Source organism: Lissotriton helveticus, chromosome 11 (assembly GCF_964261635.1).
Source record: "Lissotriton helveticus chromosome 11, aLisHel1.1, whole genome shotgun sequence".
NCBI lineage: Eukaryota > Metazoa > Chordata > Amphibia > Caudata > Salamandridae > Lissotriton > Lissotriton helveticus.
The window spans coordinates 644,021,461-644,045,328 of record NC_136072.1 but is presented as its reverse complement, the minus strand read 5'-3'; the positions used below and the strand labels follow the sequence as shown (position 1 = coordinate 644,045,328).

Here is a 23,868-nt window from a genome sequence, read left to right as displayed (position 1 = left end):
CAAAATCTCTAGTTGACAGGGGCCCTTTGTCACATAATGTGGCAGTACAGCAAAAATGAAAGGTATTGGCGAGGATTAGATTTCTCCAGCAACAATAAGCACATATTTGGCCGCCGGTAACAAAGAACGCCTGTGTACTTCATAAGGACATGGGCAGGTTTTGCCCTGAAAAGGAGCCTGAAAGCTCTGCTTTCGTCTCCTAAATGAAACACGCTACTGACTGTGAGGCCACGAAGTGCTAGGGTGGAGGTTATATACATGCAGGCGGGATTTCTAATAAGTGTGGGTTGAAGAAGCACACACACATTGGTTTACGTCAAGGGAGTTGAGAAGCTTGTTAAACTTGAATTTAACTCCCTATGGATATTTTCTCCATTCTGTAATTTGACAGATTTCCGTAAATACCAGAGCAATCATAATAAAATATTAAAATCTTCACCTAATACTCACATGATCCATATTTCAAACGTTGGCTTCTAGTCACATTCTCCAACTTTTACGAGTAAAAGATCGTGCTATGTTTTTTTGACATAGTATTTTAACTAACACACACACAGACAAAGACAGACTGACAGACATAGACACACACACACATACACACGGACACACAGACGAACACACACACACACACAGACACACATACAGACAAACACACACAGACAAACACACACACTGACAAACACACACACACACTCGTGCAAAAACCTTACTTGGTGGAGAGCTGAAGCATTCGCACCCCCATGTACTTCTTCTTTTTCGGAAGGCTCTTTCCTTGAGTACAGAGGCAAATAGAAGTGAGAAAGAAATATATAAATGTTATTACATTTCGGGGGGACAAACTACAACTAATTAATATTTTTATAATCTTCATATTGGTAATGGACACTTTGGATATCTGTCTGAAAACATTCAGTTGAGAAACATCAAATACACTATTTTAGATTTCATTAATTTCAACCTTACATGGGATTGTTTTTTTCTTTTCTTGTAGTATGGCCACATTAACTTTCCTATCTGTGGTTTGAAGGTTGCAGTACTTTGTTTTTTTTTCAGAAATATTTTTATTGTCACTTTCTAAAACAGACATATCATAGATACAGTTACAGGCATCCAGCCTTTAGTGCAATTGGTCATCATATAATTCAGTAGGTTTTCATCTGTGTTACACATCCTCCTATAGCGCAAGTACATAACAATCATTGATGAGAAACAATGCCTTGGACCCAAACCCCCTAGGCCTCTGTGGGTTTGCGGGTTGATAAAGTGTCTGGGTGGGCTTGCCTAGACGGCTCCTGTTGGGTATTGTCCCCTAATAAAACTAAACCATAATATCGTCTCCAGTTGCCCCATATCTTCCGAAATTTCCTGAGGCAACCCTTCACTTTGTAGGTGAACCTTTCAGCAGCCATATACATTTCTATCCCCATCTTCCAGTCTCGCAACCATGGTGTGTCTGTGGCTCCCCATTTCCTTGCCACATCTCTTTTGGCTACTACCAGTGCTAGCGCCAGGAAAATTAACTGGGGTCTGCCTAAGTCTACATCATAGGAAATACCCAACAGTATAAGTTTGGGATCTAGGAGTATTGTAGTGTTCAATATTTTACCAGATCCCGCATTATCTTTTCCCAGTAGACTTGTATCTGTGCGCATCCCCAGATGGTATGATAGAAGTCGCCTTCGCTATAGCCACACCTCCGGCATCTAGAATCCTCAGCTCTCCCCAACCTGTGCAATAGGACTCTATCAAAATATACTCTATGCAATATCTTATACTGTATGAGGCGCAGTCTGGATTTAATCGCCACCTCCCTGGGGACCATTAAAACAGCTTCCCAATCTATATTTTCAAGTGCACCTAGATTACCCTCCCAGGTTGACCTCAACTTTCCTAATCTATCTGGAGCATTATCATTCAGGGTTTTATACGTTAATTATACAACTTTAGTTGTGATACATTATTGGAGCAGTCTCCCATTTAGTGGTGCATAGTCTGGTAACGGGGAATGATCTATTTTCTCGGCCAACCAGGCATGTCTAAGCTGTGCGTATTTCAGAAATTGGGATGGGTGGAGTGAGTATTTGGCCTTACGTGCATCAAAGCTTTTCAGCGTTCCCTTGCAAAGGATATCCCCTACTTTGGAGATACCGATATCGGCCCAGCCTCCGAATCCCTTCAATTTATGTAATTCCCTCAGCCAGGTGCAGTACCACAGTGATGTCTCTTTGGTTGGTTTGTTGCCCCATTCAATGGCCTTCGTGGCCCTCACCCAGGTTTTAACTGTGACCTGAGTGGCAGGGAGGAGCTTTCCCACACCTCCACCACCATAAAGATAGTGGAGGAACGTGCGACTGCTCAGGGTTGCCCTTTCTAGCCTATGCGTAGGGTGTGTCCCTGATGTACGTATCCATTCCTTAATTGGGGTTAGGTGCTTTGCCCAGTAGTAGGCCTCTATATACCCGGCAGGGAGATTCCCCATTATACTGGTTGCGCTGTAAAGTATGGAGCGCAATCCTGGGCTGTTTCCCCAACCAGAGGAAAGAGTGCAACTCTGCCGCTACTTCCAAGAAAAGTGCCCATGGTAGAGGAAAATATGTGTTTTGCAGGACGTATACAAATTGGGGTAACGTAATCATTTTGAACATGGACGCTCTACCCAGGATTGTAAGGGTGAAGGTTGCAGTATTTGGTCTGTCAGACCCTATTTGGTGGGCCACAGGGCAGACAGGGGCTACAGGGTTACAACCAAAGTGGTCAGAACTCAACAGTCAACCAACAACGACAATAATATATTGTCCAACCACGTGCTTGTCTTAGACAGATAGAAGCACTTTCATAGCATAGCAGAAAGTAATACTACACACAGAAATTGGTCTAAATTCCATGTTCTCCAATACTGCATGCTAGAAACAATTTGTGTAGCTCCCGCACCTCCCCAGGTCCATACATAAAGGGCCTAATTTACAAGGTTTTGGCGCAAGGCAGTGCCGCAAGAAATCTTGCGGCGCTGCCCTGAGTCAAAAGCAAAGGGCAAGAATGCGTGGTATCTATAAGATATGGCGTATTACTGTCCTTTTCCCTCATGCACTGGCGCACAATGGACTGCCATGTGCCAACGTACGAACCCTTGCGCTATGTTGCAAGGGTGTCTGCGTTGTAGGAGTGATTGTTTTTGTGCAGGAAGGGACACCTTCCTGCACATAAACAATCACAAGAGGTATTTTCCTCTTTCTACTCATAGAAAGAGGAAAACACGAGGAGAAATAAGAATATTTCTCCTCGTTGCCCCTCCCTAAAGCCACCCCTGGGTTGGCGTTAGAATTCGACGCATTCCCAGGTTTACAATTCCTCATAAATCTGGGAATGCTTCAGATTCCATGGGTGTTGTGTGGAAGCACCCACAGCAACACCCAGGGAAAGCCCCTTTCACGCAGTGCTCTGTGTGAAAAGGGCACATATTTGCAAGCCCATGAAAAGCCATGTAAAGTGGCTTTGCGTGGCCTTGTAAATATGCTGCAGGACATTGTGTCGCCTGAGTGTCAAAAAAGTGCCGCTAGGGGCCTTGTAAATTAGGCCCATATTTGGGAGTGGCTGTTCCTGCCCTGCTACAGCAGACTAGCACTGTGGCGGTAGCTCCCACCAATCTATAAGTTAACAATGTAGGGAAGCCTATGGCGAGAATCAGCTCAGATGAGAGTACACTACTTGGTGGTTGTACCTGTCCATGCAGAGCGCTGCTTTGTGCTGAAATGATTCTGATGCACCATTTGCTCTCACAGAGCACCGTCTTTGACAGTGGGAGAAGGGTGTGGCAGTGACCCTGCCTCTGAGACATGTTGCTGCACATACAGTACAGCAGGCCTGGGTCAGCGGTTGTTCTCTGGTAGTCGTGGCCTCTGGATTGTTGAGAATTGTCAGACTATGATGTCTGGATTTGCAGGTTTTCTGCAGCAGCTCTCAAGTCCTCCAGATGACGTAAAAAATGTCGGGCAGCGCTCTGGTAGTTGGAGTTGTTGCTTCTCGCAGTGCACCAAATCAACCGTATAAGGAGTGCAGTAAAACCTCTCAGCTTTAGTTGGTGTTGAACATACTTGTGAACACAAGTAAGGCAGTAGCGGCTGCTACCGAATAGGGTTGGTGGGGTGGAGGGGGGAGCTGGGAATTAATTTAAAAACAAGCATTGGAAATGCAATAGGTCTCGCACCATTAGAGTTAGTGTTTTTAGAATTGTTTATGGTTTTTTTTTGTAAATGTTTAGCATTTTTGTTTCCTGTAGCCAATGCTAAAGTATTACAAATAAAAAAAGCCATAAACATTTCTAAAAGCTCTAACTGAAATGGTCTGAGAACTATTGCACTGTGTGAGGGTGAGGGTGAGTGAGGGTGAGGGTGAGTGAGGGTGAGTGAGGGTGAGGGGTTGAGGGTGAGTGAGGGTGAGTGAGGGTGAGGGGTTGAGGTTGAGGGTGAGGTGTTGAGGGTGAGTGAAGGTGAGTGAGGGTGAGTGAGGTGTTGAGGGTGAGTGAGGGTGAGGGTGAGTGAGGGGTTTTGGGTGAGTGAGGGTGAGGGGGAGTAGTTGAGGCTGAGTGAGGGTGAGTGAGAGTGAGGGTGAGTGAGGGGTTGAGGGTGAGGGGTTGAGGGTGAGGGGTTGAGGGTGAGTGAGTGAGGGTGAGGGGTTGAGGGTGAGTGAGGGTGAGGGTGAGGGGTTGAGGGTGAGTGAGGGGTTGAGGGTGAGGGGTTGAGGGTGAGTGAGGGTTTGAGGGTGAGGGGTTGAGGGTGAGGGAGGGTGAGTGAGGGTGAGGGGTTGAGGGGGAGGGGTCGAGGGGGAGGGGTTGAGGGTGAGTGAGGGTGAGTGAGTGAGGGTGAGGGGTTGAGGGTGGGTGAGTGAGGGTGAGGGTTTGAGGGTGAGGGGTTGAGGGTGAGTGAGTGAGGGTGAGGGGTTGAGGGTGAGTGAGTGTGAGGGGTTGAGGGTGAGTGAGGTTGAGGGTGGTTGAGTGAGGATGAGTGAGAGTGAGGGTGAGTGAGGGGGTGAGGGTGAGTGAGTGAGGGTGAGGGGTTGAGGGTGAGGGGGAGGAATGCGGCCTGCTCTTCCTACTTGTGTGGCAAGTATTTAAAGTTGCTGCCGTAGCTCAAGCTGCTGAGACGGGGGGACATGGGGGGCTGCGACAAGGAAAGGATTGGCAGGGAGGGCGCAACAGGAAGGCTCTCACTGGACGTGCGTGGCTCCACCTAATGCAGGAAAAGGAGGAGTTTCTGACACAAAATATCTGTTGAAAATTATAAATTTAAGTAGGGAAGCTGTGATTTGTCCCGATTTCCTGGGTCCACTGTGTACAAATCGGCCAGTCAACGAGTGTTTATTCGTGTTTTCTTATGTTGAGGCTTTGTTTTTTTTTTTTACCCCTTAGTGCAGTCTTCTGCAGTTTGTAGAATATAGCGTGAATTCGATCAGAAGGGATCAGAGCACTTTGCGTAAGCGAGAGTTACATTACACTAGGCCACATGCATTGTTCAAGGCATCAGGAAATTAGGGGATTTGCCCAGAATCTCAAGAGTTTGAGCCAAAACTGAGATTGGAACCGGGTTCCCGAGTTCCAAAGACTGCAGATCGGGCTGAAACACCACATCGCGTTTAGAGGGAGGCAGAACCCACATGATGGAAGCTTGGCTCGTTATGGGGTCGAGGTTCCGGTTTTATGAACATGACAATTTAGCTGTAATGAAATAAAGGATTAAATAACGCAATGCCTTGCAGCCAAAAGGTTAATTTAGATCACGGTTTCCTTTTATTATTTACAGCATTGTTCGGGGGGGGGATATAGAAACAACACGAGGGTCAGCGTGTGGGTTAAAGTAAAAGCAACATGGTGGAGGGTGTGTGCAGGCAGTGGAGCTAAGCATCAGGATGAGCACAACAGGAAGGGGACCGAGCCCTAGCCGTACTTGCAGTGCTGGGAGACGTGAGGCAAGGGATGGGAGTGGAGGTGAGGGGGTGTTTCTGACGTGAATCCTGTGTTAATGAAAAGAAGGCGAGATCTCACTTCTTATGCTCAGCAGTCAGCTCTGCCACTCCCAGCTCTGTAATTCAAAAGTGAAAGCGCTTGCTAAACAAACAATTCATCCTCTCGTGGTCTAGAAGCTGCAATTTTTCACAAAAACACATATTTCGGATGCTATTTATTAGAAATTTAACAAGCATTTGCACCGGAGGCCAGTACTTACCAGCATAGTCCTAGGTCTGTACCGCATTGATGCTGGCTGCGGGTCGGCGGCTCTTTTGCCGAGGATGATCTTCAGAGCTGGGAAGAGAGCAGTGGGCTAACTCGGGAGGGGGCGGAGCGGGTAAAATAAACAAACGAGACGGAGGGAAGAGAGGGGAGGGGGGAGGAGAAATGCGACACGGCGGGAAGGGGAGGGGGCGGAGCGGGTTAAATTAAACAAACGAGACGGAGGGAAGAGAGGGGAGGGGGGAGGAGAAATGCGACACGGCGGGAAGGGGAGGGGGCGGAGCGGGTTAAATTAAACAAACAAGACGGACGGAGGAGAGGGGAGGGGGGAGGAGAAATGGTACACAGCGGGAAGGGGAGGGGGCGGAGCGGGTAAAACAAGACGGACGTGCACGCGCTTTTAAGCTCAATGCGCATGCGCATTGAGCTTAAAAGTCACGGGCACTGCAAGGAATCGCCACGATTCCTTGCAGTGGATAAAGAGTGGATAAGCCCCCATAGTCTCGCTTGCTCGATGCGCATGCGCATCGACAGGCGAGACCTAACAAATAGCACTTACCTTTATACCTCCGGCCGCTGCCTCTTTTTCCCCCGTCCACTTGTCTGCCCTTGGCAGGAAGCACACACCCTCCCAGTATCCCCTGACCCGTCCCAACCCTGCCTTACAGCAGCGTTGTGATTGGTCTGAGTGCTGTGGTTCGTCACTCAGACAGGGGCTGGCAGGCTGTGCATGTTCTACAGCCAGGCTGTAATGCAGCCTAGGTGGAGAACATGCAGGGTGCGCATGACGGTTTGGCTGTTCCGGTACGGCTGGCCAAACCATCATGCCACTTTAGGTGCTGCCACCACTCCTCCCCCTGTGATGCGGGGAGCCAAGCCCTGCCCGCTTAGCTTCAGCTGCAAGCTGAATAAAAAAATAAATTATAATAGGGAACGTTATTATCATTTTATTTTTTTAATTCAGCTTGCAGTTGAAGCAGTGGGACGATGCTCCTCTGCCTTAGTGGAGGAGCAACCACTGAAGTCATGTACGTCTACGTGTTCCACACACCAGGAATATGGCGCATTACTCTTGTCTCTTCCACCTCCTTACCTCTTCATTATTGCAAGCTGTTCTCAACCTCTCCCTCTCGAGGTTTAGAGAGTTCTCCTTTTCCAGTCTCTGTCTTTGCAAAGGCAGAGGCTGGAAGAGCTTGAACACAGCATCACCTGCATATTCTAATGGTAGATTCAAAGGGGTTTGGTGTAGATCTTGACAGCCTATCATTAGATCAATTGCGGAGTTTGAGTTTGAAGAGTGAAGGGTTCATATGTAGAGGGTTAGAGAGATCCTTATGAGATTTGATAAGTGCAAGTTAGAGAAACTGGGTCATGGGAAAGAAACTACGATAGACTCTGGAAGGGTACCATGTTACTAACTTGAGGCAGAAGAGCTGTAATCCCATGCTCTCCTAGCCCTTTACCATAGGTTTTCCCCAGGTACACGCCAGAAGTCCATTCTAAGATCATATTTTAACATTAACTTTGTGCTTTGAAGCTGTTCTAATGTGAATTATTAAATGCATGTCCGACGATAAACACCAAACTGGAAAGTAACAGCGATCGGATGGTGCACGAGTTAAAATAAAAATATTTGTGTTTTAAGAAAGCTTCTTCATCCAAGGAGTGCATACACCTTGATACCACTTCTGGTCTTTATCTCTCCTACATACCCATTCCCTTGATGCCTTTAGCACTTTTGCGCTCCCTGTTAACTCCAAGAAATACCACACTCACCCATGTTCTCTTTCGATCCATCAGCCAACTTCTGATTTTATCCTCTCCTTCTTCCAATGTGCATCTTACCCTTAGTTTGTTTCTACCGCTACTCCCATGCCCCACCCCATCACCATCCTTTCCCTTAATAGAGCTCTCTTCTTCACTCTCTTTTCCCCCTGTGCCCTTCATTTTTGTGAGTATCTGGTTCATCAGAGGGCTCTCTCTCTTATCTCTGCCCTTCCCTTCAATAGATTCATGACTTAACAGGACTCTAAGGGGAGGCTCTTCTGTAATGGCGGAGGACCATCGCCCACAGCCTAGCGCCAGCAGTTGAGAAAAAATGATAATAACACAATGTTATTATCATTTTATTTATGCTTATGAGAAATGGGTGGGGTGGGGGCAGGCATGGCATGGAGGAGTAGTGTGCACTTATAAGTCTTATGCCAGCCAAACAGACATGCGCAATTATATTTCTCCATCCCAGCTGTGTTGCACAACTGTGTTGGGGAAATGCCATAGGCTCCAATGCACTGTCTGAGTGGCAAATGAGGCTGCTTAGACCAATTCTGGCGTTGCTCTTATAGTATGAGAGGGTTTGGGTTGGGTGGGCAGCCTGTGCCTTGAGAGCCCATCCCCTTCTGGCTTGACGAGAGGAGTGGTCCCCAGTGTACTGCACCTGCTTCACCACTGGTAGCTACACCCCTGGACAGAGCTAGCCCTCTATTCCAGCCCCATTCTCCTGCATTGTCACTTGTTCTCTTCTATGTCTCACTTCTGATATTGCTCGGCCCATCCATATTGTCTCTTCTACTCTCCATTAGTTCCCAAGTCTTCTTTTCACTCTGTCATCCCGCCACTTCCCACCTCCCTTTCCTGTGTGCATGGGTCACCATTGCCCTCTCCCTCCATCCCACAGGAAAAACACCCTGTGCCTACTGACGACAGTCCAGGCCTGGGGCATATCATGATGGTATTTTCAAAGTTGAGAACCTTTATTATTTGCCTGCAGGGCGTTAAGTGAATACATTTAACTTGATTAGTTTAGTTTCATATGTCTTTATTTCGATTTTTACACCATAAAAGACATCATATAAAATACATACATAATTCATAAAAATTCACTACATGATAAATTTTACAATATTCTGTAAGACATCATTAATCCATTAAAACTTGATTAAATTGACTCTAAAGACGTACAGTAGTTCATTCATGATAAAATAGGAATCATCACCTAATCATATGACAGAAGGAAACCTCGCTTTGATGATCCATGCCCACCCTAAGAATTTTGCCACACCTATGGTCACACACTCAGAGGTATTTGATCTTAAAACCCAAAGAGCTTCCGTGCACCCCCGTGACTTTATCTTCCTGCAAACGGGTTTTAGCCATTTGCGCCGGGGGGCGGAATAAGCCGGGCACGCAAAGAAGATGTGACCAATGGATTCCCTTTGGTCACTACACCAGGGGCAGGACTCTTTTTGCTGTCCACGCCATTTGTATGTAAACATCCTTACAGGTAGCGAACCAACTCTAAACTGATGTTAGAATTTTCTATCCAAGCTTCTGGTGATGCTATCCCAATAAGGCTCTAAGCGGGTATCTACCTTGTGCCTCAAAAACAAACCTGTCAAGTTTTCAGATTGTGATAGCATGACATGTTGTTCTTTTACAGTCGCCCAATATAGTAATTTAAATTCTTTTTTGGACGGAAAAGCAACGTTTCCCGGATCTGACCACTGTAAACTTAGACCCATGTTTTGCAATATGGACTTCACATCTAGGAACCATGGGAGGTTGCTTGACCCTGTAATTGATCTTAAGTCTAGGATTTCTTTAGCAAATAAAACCAATTCTGGTGTTGACCATATACGTCTCCACAGGGCTACCATCCTATATCGTGCTAGATCTTTAATAGAATGACAGCCCATATCTAATAGAAGGGGAAGGATCGGGGTAGATTGTGGAAGACTAACCAAGCTGAGCAGAAACTTATTTTGGTTTTTTACCAAAGGAGCAGGGTCCACAAAGCCCCATAAATCCACACCGTAAAGGATTGCAGTACGTATTTTTGCATTGTAAATTTTTAATGCTGGCAATATCCTTTTGGTTTGTGAACATCGTTTCTCCTTTACTAGACACCCCGTTAAACGGGCACATTTTAAACAGAGGGCCTCAATCTGTGGCTTCCATCGCAGCCTGTAATCTAAAACCACCCCCAAATAGGTCATGACATCCACCTGTTCTAAATCAATGCCATTCATACTGACGTGGCTCCATAGCGGTTTATTTTTAGTTAAGACCATAAATTTCGTTTTGGACACATTGATCTCTAGGTCATTAATTTTACAAAAGTCCACAAACTTGATATTTCTTAGCGATAGGGCTTTATTTTCAGACTGCAAAAATAAGAAAGCTAAAACTAAATTTTTGTTATATCAGGTTAAACAAATTCACTTTATGAGATGAGGCTTATTAAAGGATGAAGAATAGCAAAAAAAGGATTGTGGTTGTTACAAGGAGAGGCAGACAAAAACAACATGGGGGACTCTGCTGTGGCTGTGGGGCCTGACCCGGTGCCTAATTAGTAAAAAATAGCGCTGACTAAAACAGAAAAATCAAGTGAGGCGCCAGCTGCTCTCTGAACTTTTTATAGAAGGCTACTGTGAGCCCATCTTGACCTGGTGCTATTGGCTCACATCGATCGTAGCGCATCAAAGACTTCCCAGGCCTCTAGAGGTCTCATCAGGTACCCTTTGTGGTCATCGGAGAACCAAGGCAGGTTATGTGGTCCAAGTATTCCAGCATGTTTGTGTCTGTACCGTGGGATTTGGTGCTATATAATTCAGAGTAATAACCCCTAAAGCGCTCAGCAACAGAGTCAGGATCGCTGGTCTTCTCTCCAGAGTCTAAGCTAATAGCCGCCAACGTGGCACAGGGACACTCCCTCTTAATGTATGTTCTCGGTAGTGCATATTTCCCCAGGAGTTTAACCTCCCTGTTGGCCTCTTCATGAAATTCCTCTAGTTTAGTCTTGAGTTCCTCCATAGCCTGATCACTGCCTCCCTCACGCTCCAAGTCCACTAGCTTCCTCTCCAACAAACCTAAGCGTCCTCTAGGTCTCGAAACTCTGATTGTTTAGTAATTGCTATTCCTCGCATATAAACCTTGAAAGTTTCCCAAATGGTGGCAAATTGCGGGACTAACACAATGTTAGTAGTAAAGCAAACGTCTATGGCTTCTGACATCTCCCCCCTAAAGGCGGCGTCTATCAATCAATCAATCAATCAACGAAATTTGTATAGCGCGCTACTCACCCGGAAGGGTCTCAAGGCGCTGAGGGGAGGGGGGGGGTCGTTACTGCTCGAACAGCCAGGTCTTGAGTTGTTTCCTGAAGGAGAGATGGTCCAGGGTCAGCCGTAGGTGAGTGGGGAGGGAGTTCCATGTCTTGGTTGCCAGGTAGGAGAAGGATCTTCCTCCGACGGTGGATTTGCGGATTCGTGGGACGGAGGCGAGGGCGAGGCTGGCGGATCGGAGCTGGCGGGTGGGTGTGTAGAATGTGAGGCGGCTGTTGAGGTACTCCGGGCCGGTCTCGTGGAGAGGCTTGTGTGCGTGGGTGAGGAGTCTGAACGGGATCCTCTTGTTGACGGGGAGCCAGTGCAGGTCTTTCAGGTGGGCAGCGATGTGGCTGTGGCGAGGGATGTCCAGGATGAGTCGTGCTGAGGCGTTCTGAATGCGCTGGAGTCTTTTCTGGAATTTGGCTGTGGTTCCAGCGTAGAGGGTGTTCCCGTAGTCCAGGCGGCTGGTGACGAGGGCCTGGGTGACCGTCTTTCTGGTTTCAGTGGGGATCCATCGGAAGATTTTTCGGAGCATGCGCAGTGTGTTGAAGCAGGATGACGAGACGGCGTTCACTTGCTTGGTCATCATGAGGGAGGAGTCCAGGATGAAGCCCAGGTTGCTTGCGTGGTCCGTTGGCTTGGGTGCGGAGCCCAGGGCAGGGGGCCACCAGGAGTCGTCCCAGGCAGAGGGAGATGGTCCGAGGATGAGGACTTCCGTTTTGTCTGAGTTCAGTTTCAGACGGCTGATCTTCATCCATTCTGCGACGTCTTTCATTCCTTCCTGGTGGTTGGCTTTGGCGGTGGCGGGATCGTTGGTGAGGGAGAGTATCAGCTGGGTGTCGTCGGCGTATGAGATGATGTTGAGGTTGTGTTGGCGTGCAATGGCTGCGAGAGGGCTCATGTAGACATTGAAAAGGGTGGGGCTCAGTGAGGATCCTTGCGGGACGCCGCAGATGACTTCGGTGGCCGCGGATCGGAACGGGGGGAGGCGGACTCTCTGGGTTCTTCCGTCGAGGAACGAGATGATCCTCTCCAGGGCTGCTCCTTGGATTCCGGTGTTGCTGAGGCGATGTATTAGGGTGCGGTGGCAAACGGTGTCGAAGGCTGCTGAGAGGTCCAGGAGGATGAGGGCAGCAGTTTCCCCGTTGTCGAGCAGGGACCTGATGTCGTCGGTGGCTGCGATGAGGGTGGTCTCGGTGCTGTGGTTTGCTTGGAAACCGGACTGTGAGAGGTCGAGGGATCCGTTGGTCTCGAAGAAGGCAGAGAGTTGTCTGTTGACGGTCTTCTCGATGACTTTGGCTGGAAAGGGGAGGAGCGAGATGGGGTGGAAGTTCTTGAGGTCCGTGGGGTCCGCAGTGGGTTTTTTCAGGAGGGCGCTCAGTTCGGCGTGTTTCCAACTCTCCGGGAAGGTGGCGGATGCGAAGGAGCTGTTGATGATGTTCCGGAGTTGGGGTCCGATGATGGAGTCGGCTTTGTTGAAGATGTGGTGTGGGCTGGGGTCGGTAGGGGAGCCGGAGTGGATGGTGTTCATCAGGCGGGTGGTGTCTTCGGTGCTGACAGGGGTCCAGGTGCAAAGGGTGGTGGTGTGGGGTGCTGGTTCGGCGGTTGGGTGCGTGGTCAGCGCGCCGAAGCTGTTGTGTATGTCGGCGATCTTGCAGTGGAAGAACCAGGCGAGTGAGTTGCAGAGGTCTTGTGAGAGTGTGATGTCGTTGTTGCAGGCGCTGGGGTTGGAGAGCTCTTTAACGATGCTGAAGAGTTCCTTGCTGTTGTGGGTGTTGTTGTCCAGTCGTTCTTTGAATGCTGTCTTCTTGGTGGTGCGGATCAGCTGGTGGTGTTTGCGGGTGGCGTTCTAATAGAGCATATGGAGGGAATCTCCAGGTAAATTGGGGTGGGTGCTTTAGAGGGCACTCCAGGTCCAGCAGAAGTGGTGAGTGGTCTGAATACGAGAGAGGAAACACCTCGCATCCTCATATGGCATGCTTCAGTGAGCCTGCCAGAAACCAATATTCTATTCTGGTGTGCAGATCATAAGGGGCTGTATATAAGAAACAGTTTCCCAACATGTTTCAATTCAAGACAATTCAATAATGTATGCAGGCAGCATTACATAAAAGAGAAACAAGGAGACTTGTACAATTCAAGTGGTTGTAATTCACCAATTCTTAAAGGAAGTTGCACATAGAAAAACAGTTAGGCAGCACTGTACAGAGGAAATCATGTGACAACCAGAAATCACTTGGTGAGTTGTGATATATACAGTTAGTGAGAGGTGACGAAGCAAGTGCTGAAAGTGAACAGCGTGAACGGCGCAAGGTGATCAATATATATACAGTGTAGGCTCAGTAGGATTCAGTTTGAACAATTTTACTCAAAGTTTCAAAATTTTTTAGAGCCAAGGACATGAGATACGCCATAGAGTTGCGCTGTGGTGTCGACGGCGTTACGATCCCCGTGAGTCGGGAACGTCTTCAGGACAGGGTTGTCATGTTGATGGAGTGCTGCGGGGAGAAAGGGGTAAGTAAGCTAGGGAAGGAAGGGGCACGGGCAAGGTACGGGGGTCAAAGGACAGAAGACGGCTAAGGCATGCAGTAAATGGCAGAGGGGAGAGGATAGGGGCTGGCAAGGTGTGGCCCGCTGATGGTGTGGTGGGCGCGGAGAAGGGCATGCTTAAGTACGTATGTGACCACTGTGCCGGAGGCAGGGATTGAAGTGTCCACTTACAGGGTGTCTAGGGGTCCAGGAAGGGGAACAGGTGGCGGAATGGGAGGACATCAGGGTGGGAAGTGAGTGAACGGACACGATGGGAAGGAGTGTTGGTAGTGCGTGGGAGGTGGTGCACGGCAAGGTCGCGATGGTGATCGACATAAGATTGACTAGCGACTGGATCCGATGGTAATCGAGGGGGGTGTGTGCGTGCGGGTGACGGAGAATGGGAGGCTGGTGAGTGCCTGTGAGAAAACGTGGAAGAATGTTAATGCTCATACCTCGAGGATGATTCGCGGGCTGCCAAGGGCCTTAGTAGATGGCCAGAAAGGCAGCGTCTCCAGTGGAAGCTGGGAGGAGAAAGGGAGGACGTGAATAAGTTGTGGGTGGCTGAGGCGGCTGTGAACATGCGTGAAGGACAGGGAGGGCGAACATACTTAATTGATTATTGCCGATGGACGCGTGATGTCAGGGTCCAGGAAGCAGGGGCAATTAGATGATCGTCTGGTGAAAAAGGGAGGGAGAGAAGAAATGGTGAATTACCGTTATGTACGTGGGTGGGCCACTGTCGACTGCGAGCCCGAAGGGATAAAAGTTACCTGCATCTATATCGGTGTGGGCATTGGCGGATAGGGACGAACAGCGCCTAGGGAAAAAATGAACAAAGGCGGGTCAAAGAAAGCCCAGGTCACTAAGAACGGTGCAGCAAGGCATATAGCCCGGGGGCAAAGGCCACGTACCTGAATAAATCAAGGCTGCTGTGTTGGAAAGGTAATCCAAACGGAGAGGAGGCTCGCTAGCAATGGGAGTTGCTCCATGAACCCGGAAGGGGTTCTGTGGTGTATAAGGAAGTAATTGTGCGCGTCCTGTGGACGGGGTGGGACAGAGGCAGGCCCTGGGAGGCGGCCCAGGTGCCTTGTTCTTAGGGGCAACGAGGTCTTGTATGCGAAACTTTATTGAGCGATCACAACGGATGCGGGATACCTGCATAAATAGCTCATAAGTGTCAGGAATGCATTAAATGTGTAAACTGTTCAAGAACAACATGTGAACCGAGACATGTGATGAATTTACAGGTACATTGTAGTCCATGTGGAGATCGAGTCTTCAGAACACATCATAGTAGGTCAGGTCAGATCTTATGCACAATGGTCTCATAAGCATGAATAATCAGAATATCACATGTGATGATTAGCTTACAGGCATGATAAAATGGTATGTAAGAAGGGATAAATGTTGGTGCACCATACAGGAATGTGAAATACGGATAGGTCCAGGGAAGAGACCCCAGTATGTATTTTTCATAAGGGTCATGGCGGTAAGAACCAACGGGGCCCCCCTGCGGGGGCAGGGGGGGTTGTTTGGGGGGGGGGGGAGTTGGTATTTGGATTAGAGAGGAGTACAAAACCAACCCGGAAGTAGGAAGCTGGTCAACCAGTCTGAGTGTGTAAAGTTCATGAGAGGTGTAATGTCAGTAGACGAACTTGCCACTGGGGACTACACAGTGATGGTGCTATTCCACTCATCAAGTGTGTTAAGACCATTGTTGACAGAGTCGGCACGGGAAATCCATTTACATTCCGCTCTGTTCAAAAGGCTGGTTATGTTGCAGCCCCTGATGGGCAATGAGGGTTTTTCAATGACCATCCAATGCAGATCAGTGTCAAGGTGTTGTTTGTCAAGAAAGTGTGCCACCAGGGGAGCGGTCAGGACTTTGCAGTTAATTCTGTTCTTATGCTGTATGATTCGCTGTTTCACCATCTGGGTGGTCTGGCCGATGTAAAGGAGATCGCAGGGGCAGCGAATAGCGTGAATCACATTTTGTGTTTTGTAGTTGGAATGGTGTTTTAGTTTATGGGTCTGTCCATTGTAAGTGAATTCTTTGGTGTTGGTGCTAGGGTCACACACGCTGCAGGACTGACATTTGTAGTGGCCGATGACAGGTGCCAAACCCCAGGCAGTTGTTATGGTGTGTTTGTCTGTAGGTTGGTTTGGCCAAGTGATTGCATGAACTAAATGATTGGCAATATTGTTACCTCGTTGATAGGAGAACAAGTGGGGCTCATGAAATTGTTCGTGGGGGCGCAGGATTGTCCAATTCTTCCTGATTATTTTGCTGATCTTATTGCTGTCTGGACTGAAGGTAGATACAAAAGGAATCCTGGTCAGGGTCTTTTTGGTGTTGGGGATCAGGAGGTGTTCGCGGTGGTTGTACCATGCGCGTTTCTTGGCTTTAGTGACTAGGCGTCATGGGTATCCTCTGTGTACTAGCTTATTCACTAGTATGTCTGCCTCCCTAAAATAGCCACCTGAAATACTGGCCTTCGAACGGTTAGTAATGAGAGATATGATGGACCTTAAAACCACGCCTGATTCATCCCCTACAACCTCCCATTAGCTGAGAAAAATGCCCTCAACTCCCTCCAAAACAACAGTGAGATCATCATCAAGCACGCGGACAAGGGCGGAGGCATTGTCGTCATGGATATCACACAGTATGATTCAGAGATCAAACGTCAGCTCTTGAATGCGGATCACTACCGCCCACTTGCCAAAGATCCTCTGATTGACATCAGATCAAAGATACTTACAGTGACCACAACGGCCAGAGACCTTGACATCATTACCAAAAAGGAATTTGAATACCTCAACAATCCACACCCCAGGACACCCGTCCTTTATGCTCTCCCCAAGATACACAAGGACACCACCAACCCACCCGGACGACCTATTGCATCCGGGTGCGGATCAATTCTGGAACCACTTGGAAAGTACATAGATGCAATCATCAAGGAATTTGTCCCTTTGACAGACACATTCATACGTGATACAATGGACCTCATTACCACCATCGAGGATAAGGCATTTGATATGTCTACACAACTGATGGTTAGTATGGATATAGAGTCACTCTATACCAACATTCCCCACTGCGAAGGCCTAGAAGTGATCAAGAACCTTCTACTTGCCAGACCCCAACCCACCAAGATCCCCACTGACTTCATCATCGACCTACTACGCATTGCACTCCAAAATAATTACTTCATGTACAGAGACACCTACTACCTCCAGATTAGGGGTGTCTCCATGGGCGCTTGCTTCGCCCCCAATTTCGCCATCCTATTTGTCCATGACATGGAGAAATCACTCATCCTCAACTCTGCCAATCCTTACCTACCACATATCGATCTATGGCGACGGTATAGCGACAATATCCTCCTCCTCTGGAACGGATCTACTGACACCCTGATACCCTTCGTTGATTGGCTTAATAACGCACAGGAACATCTAAAATTCACGAGTGACTACAAGACCAATGACTTACCCTTCCAGGATGTGACTATTCACGCAGAAGAGGGTACCCTTGGGACATCACTATATCGTAAACCCACGGAACGTAACACATTGTTACACTACTCCAGTTACCACCCAAGGAGCCTGCACGACGGACTACCCTATGGGCAATTTTTGCGTATCCGCCGCAACTGCAAATGGAGGAAAGACTATTTTAGGGAGGCAGACATACTAGTGAATAAGCTAGTACACAGAGGATACCCACGACGCCTAGTCACTAAAGCCAAGAAACACGCATGGTACAACCACCGCGAACACCTCCTGATCCCCAACACCAAAAAGACCCTGACCAGGATTCCTTTTGTATCTACCGTCAGTCCAGACAGCAATAAGATCAGCAAAATAATCAGGAGGAATTGGACAATCCTGCGCCCCCACGAACAATTCCATGAGCCCCCCTTGTTCTCCTATCAATGAGGTAACAATATTGCCAATCATTTAGTTCATGCAATCACTTGGCCAAAGCAACCTACAGACAAACACACCATAACAACTGCCTGGGGTGTGGCACCTGTCATCGGCCACTACAAATGTCAGTCCTGCAGCGTGTGTGACCTTACCACCAACACCAAAGAATTCACTTACAATGGACAGACCCATAAACTAAAACACCATTCCAACTGCAAAACACAAAATGTGATTTACGCTATTCGCTGCCCCTGCGATCTCATTTACACCGGCCAGACCACCCATTTGGTGAAACAGCGAATCATACAGCATAAGAGCAGAATTAACTGCAAAGTCCTGACCGCTCCCCTGGTGGCACACTTTCTTGACAAACAACACCTCGACACTGATCTGCATTGGATGGTCATTGAAAAACCCTCATTGCCCCTCAGGGGGGCAACATGACCAGCCTTTTGAACAGAGCGGAATGTAAATGGATTTCCCGCGCCGACTCTGTCAACAATGGTCTTAAAACACTTGATGAGTGGAATAGCACCATCACTGTGTAGTCCCCAGTGGCAAGTTCTTCTACTGACATTACACCTCTCATGAACTTTACACACTCAGACTGGTTGACCAGCTTCCTACTTCCGGGTTGGTTTTGTACTCCTCTCTAATCTAAATACCAACTCCCCCCCCAAACAACCCCCCCACTCCCCGCCCCCGCAGGGGGGGCCCCGTTGGTTCTTACCGCCATGACCCTTATGAAAAATACATACTGGGGTCTCTTCCCTGGACCTATCCGTATTTCACATTCCTGTATGGTGCACCAACATTTATCCCTTCTTATATACCATTTTATCATGCCTGTAAGCTAATCCTCACATGTGATATTCTGATTATTCATGCTTATGAGACCATTGTGCATAAGATCTGACCTGACCTACTATGATGTGTTCTGAAGACTCGATCTCCACATGGACTACAATGTACCTGTAAATTCATCACATGTCTCGGTTCACATGTTGTTCTTGAACAGTTTACACATTTAATGCATTCCTGACACTTATGAGCTATTTATGCAGGTATCCCGCATCCGTTGTGATCGCTCAATAAAGTTTCGCATACGAGACCTCGTTGCCCCTAGCAATGAGGCACCAGGGCCGCCTCCCAGGGCCCGCCTCTGTCCCACCCCGTCCACAGGATGTGCCCAATCACTTCCTTATACACCACAGAACCCCTTCCGGGTTCACAAAGCAACTCCCATTGCTTGCGAGCCTACTCTCCGTTTGGATTACCTTTCCAACACAGCAGCCTTGATTTATTCAGGTACGTGGCCTTTGCCCCCGGGCTATATGCCTTGCTGCACCGTTCTTAGTGACCTGGGCTTTCTTTGACCCGCCTTTGTTCATTTTTTCCCTAGGCGCTGTCCGTCCCTATCCGCCAATGCCCACACCGATATCAATGCAGGTAACTTTTATCCCTTCGGGCTCGCAGTCGACAGTGGCCCACCCACGTACCTAACGGCCATTCACCATTTCTTCTCTCCCTCCCTTTTTCACCAGACGATCATCTAATTGCCCCCGCTCCTGGACCCTGACATCAAGCGTCCATCGGCAATAATCAATTAAGTATGTTCTCCCTCCCTGTCCTTCACGCATGTTCACAGCCGCCTCAGCCACCCACAACTTATTCACGTCCTCCCTTTCTCCTCCCAGCTTTCACTGGAGACGCTGCCTTTCCGGCCATCTACTAAACCACTTGGCAGCCCGCGAATCATCCTCGAGGTATGATCATTAACATTCTTCCACATTTTCTCACAGGCACTCACCAGCCTCTCGTTCTCCGTCACCCGCACGCACACACCCCCCTCGATTAACATCGGATCCAGTCGCTAGTCAATCTTATGTCGATCACCATCGCGACCTTGCCGTGCACCACCTCCCACGCACTACCAACACTCCTTCCCATCGTGTCCGCTCGCTCACTTCCCACCCCGATGTCCTCCCATTCCTCCACCTGTTCACCTTCCTGGACACCTAGACACCCTGTTAGTGGACACTTCCATCCCTGCCTCCGGCACAGTGGTCACATACGTACTTGAGCATGCCCTTCTCCGCGCCCACCACACCATCAGCGGGCCACACCTTGCCAGCCCCCATCCCTCACCCCTCTGCTATTTACTGCATGCCTTAGCCGTCTTCCGTCCTTTGACCCCCTTACCTTGCCCGTGCCCCTTCCTTCCCTAGCTTACTTACCCCTTTCTCAACATGACAACCCTGTCCTGAAGACGAATCCCACTCACGGGGACCGAAACGCCGTCGACACCACAGCGCACCTCTATGGCGTATCTCATGTCATTGGCTCTAAAAAATGTTGAAACTTTGAGTAAAATTGTTCAAACTGAATCCTACTGAGCCTACACTGTATATATATTGATCACCTTGCGCTGTTCACGCTTTTCACTTTCAGCACTTGCGTCGTCACCTCTCACTAACTGTATATATCACAACTCACCAAGTGCTTTCTGGTTGTCACATGATTTCCTCTGTACAGTGCTGCCTAACTGTTTTTCTATGTGCAACTTCCTTTAAGAATTGGTGAATTACAAGCCCTTGAATTGTACAAGTCTCCTTGTTTCTCTTTTATGTAATGCTGCCTGCATACATTATTGAATTGTCTTGAATTGACACCTGGTGGGAAACTGTTTCTTATATACATTCTACACCCAATCCCAACGCGGTCTATGGGTTATACTCCTGTTCTTTTCTCACAAGATCATAAGGGGCAGCATAGATTGTAAATCCCTCCGCGCCCCCCGATTCAGGTTGCCAAACGTCAACCAACCCCAGTTCAGCTATTGCGTGTACAATTGCCTTGGATTCTAATGACTGGCGCATCACAGGGCCTCCAGATCGGTCAATAGCTGGATTCAGTACACAGTGAAAGTCACCTCCCCAGATTTGCGGCAAAGAGAGTAGCTGGCGTGCTAAGTCTAGGGGATTCCGAAAAAATAATGCGTGATCGTAGTTGGGGCCATATACATTAATGATAACACATTACATACCTTTCCCCTTACATTTAGATATAGTATATCTGCCTTCAACATCTGTATAGAGTTCTCCTAGGGAGAAACCAGCTCTAGGGTGTACCCAGGTGTGCACCCCCGAGAATGTGTGGAGAAGCCAGCAGCATGGAAATGCCACATATCCTCCTGCGTACTAACGCTGGGTTGTCTACAGGGAGGTGAGTTTCCTGTAGTAGTGCAAAATCTATGTTTTGCCTGGCTAGGTATGCCATCACTTTCTTGATTTTATGATGGTCCTTCAATCCCTCTACATTCCAGGTCAACAATCGCACCCTATCGCCTATTGCATATGAAAAGGGGGGACAATTTCCCTGCTAGTTTTTTCTGGTGCCCTCCGGCACAAAAACCTTTGATCGTCCCTATACCGCAAGCTTCTCCTGGTACGGATATCAGATACCATACTCTGACTGCGACCAATTTAAAACATGCAAAAAAGTACGACACCCAAAACAGAGACACTACCCCCCCACCCATGCCATGCAAATCCAAACTTAGCATAGTCTCTATCCCCCTCCCCCCACCCCTAACCCTTGGTAAGTAAGGCAACATGCCATGTAGTGTGTAACGCACAGGGGCAGATGTTACCAAAGCACTACTAGTAACACTAGAATAAGCAGGCAGAGTGCCATGCCATCAGAACTAATATAGCAAACACAAGGAGATGGGCGCAGGGGCAAGACTGATTTGCATATGGCTGGGTCCAAACTGGAATGGCATGGTGAGCTAAAAAATGTTGGTTTTAGGCCCAGCTCTCTGTACTGGGGTGAATGTATGACATTGTTCTGCATTCTGTCCATCAATTGTTCTTTTTGCATTTGTCACCCCGAGTGGGACGGGTGTGCCCAGACATGGGTCCCGTGCTCCCCATGCCACTGGAGTCAGGCTATCCTGGCTGATGAGGGCTGAAAGCCTGAAACCGGTCCTAGGATGATTGTTTCCAGTCCAGGGAGGACCAGGCCTAGCAGTTCGGGCTGGACTATTCCCATTGGGCGCATGGTCAAGACTGATTTGCATATGGCTGGGTCCAAACTGGAATGGCATGGTGAGCAAAAAAACAATGGATTTAGGCTGAGATCTCTGTACTGGGGTGAATGTATGACATTGTTCTACAGTCTGTCCATCAATTGTTCTTTTTTCATCAGAACTAATATGGCACATCCGAGACTAACAAAACTATTGATCGGTGAGGGAGAGTATAACACAGCTATCTATGTGTACAGAGTATCCCCAGAAGAGCAATATAGATAAAACAATGACCTCAATAAGGAACTCAGTGACCCGCACATGGGTAGCAGAAACTGTCATTAACAATACTTGCGAGAGTTCGGGTTGCTTCTCCCCCCTGCGCTGATCTTCGTAGTGTCGTTTGATGAGCACAGTCAGCAGTAGATCACTGCTGCGCACCCCACTCAGCTGGGTGCTCCTCCAACTGTCCCAGGCAGCCAAAGACCAAGGGGCCCAACGCATAGGGGCCCGTTCAGTCCTGCTCGTCCAGGCCGCCGCCTTAAGCCCCACCAGTCGCCTCTTTAAGTTTCTCTGCATCTGCATTCCGCTCCACCTTTTTGGAGAAATCCTTCAGGGCTTTTTGCAAAGATTTTGGGTCTGAGAAGATACAGGCCTTGCCATTCAGTATAACTCTCAGCCTGGCAGGATAGAGCATGGCGTATTCTATATTTTGGTCACAGAGTTGTCGCTTCAAAGGAGTAACTTGATGTCTGGCTTCCTGGACCTTCATGGTAAAGTCATGATATAGGGAGATCGTAGAGCTCTCATACTTGAGTTCCCCCAGCTCCCAGGCCAGCCTTAGAGCGGCATCCCTGTCGCAGTAGTTTAGCAGTTTCGTTATCATCGGGCGTGGGGGGCCCCGGGGGCGGCAGAGTGAACGATGGGCTCGTTCTACCACAAACATATCCGAAAAAGTTTTGCGGCCTAGCAGGGAGATTAGAAATGTTTCTGTAAACTGTTCCATATTGCCCATCGAGGCCTACTCCGGCAGGCCTGTGATGTGGATATTGCTCCTTCTCAACCTGGCCTCTCAATCTTCTGCTTTATCCTGTAGTGCCATGAGCACTTTAGCAATTTGTTAATCAAGTCTGTTTCCGATTGCACCTTTTGCACCTCGGTCATATGGCGCTCAGTCATGTCAATGCGCTCTGCTTTGCTCCGACATTCTGTCCATTCGGAATACAAGAGAGTCAATTTTACCATCGATCCTTAATAAGATCTTTTGCATCGCGGTGAACATCTGCTTTACATCACCAGGATCTTCCTCTGGGGCATCCCCCTGGTCCTCCGAAGAGCAGAACCCTCCCAGTCTCCCTGGTTCTGGTCCTCTTTTGGTCAAAGAGCAATTTTGTTTGGGTCATGTCTACTTTGCTCATTATATCGTCTGTTGAGGCACAACCCTTGGCCAGGGCGTGCTTGTGCTGCGGTCTGGAGTACCTGGCTCTCTCGAGGCCCACAACACTGGACACAGGCCACCGCGTCCGTCGATATCTCAGGCTGCGTAGGAATTAGATGCCTCCTCCCTATTATCACCGGCTTGGTTCCACTGTCCAGTATTCCTCCTTCGGCCCAAAGGGGGCCTCCAACCAGGATCGCCTTCACAGCCGCTCAGGTATATTGTGTGGGGGGTGTAGTAGGCAGGGACCTACTCTTCACCTGGGGTGTCCTCCAGGAGCGATTGGCAGGAGTCTGTAGCCAAGTTCTGCGTCAGGTGGACCTGTATCTTATATAACTCAGTGTCTCGCAGGGGCCTGCAGGAGCTATAGTGTCATTCTGTTGGGGTGTTACCGGCCCCTTCTCCCACTAAAGCAAGAACAAGTAAACTTACTGCAATTTATGGTTAAGGGCCCCCAGGGCATTGTAGCGACAACGTGGTTTCTGTTGGCCAGGGACCCCCAGCGTGCACCAGCGCTCCCGCCGCAAGTCGCACCCCCAGCTCTCACTTTGGGAGTCAAGGCGTGCAGCACTCACCGCCTCATCCGGAGTCAGGTCACAGAGTAATGCGC

General features: G+C 48.6%; 1 protein-coding gene across 1 annotated transcript in view; it reads right to left on the bottom strand.

The window, feature by feature from the left end:
* The window catches only part of LOC144791715 (serine protease HTRA1-like), a 543,465-nt gene that overhangs the window by 22,959 nt on the left and 496,638 nt on the right, over window positions 1-23,868 (bottom strand). Inside the window, exon 7 of the mRNA XM_078666481.1 lies at window positions 711-771. Coding sequence (XP_078522607.1) covers window positions 711-771 — 61 coding nt within the window. The remainder of the gene's footprint in view (window positions 1-710; window positions 772-23,868) is intronic.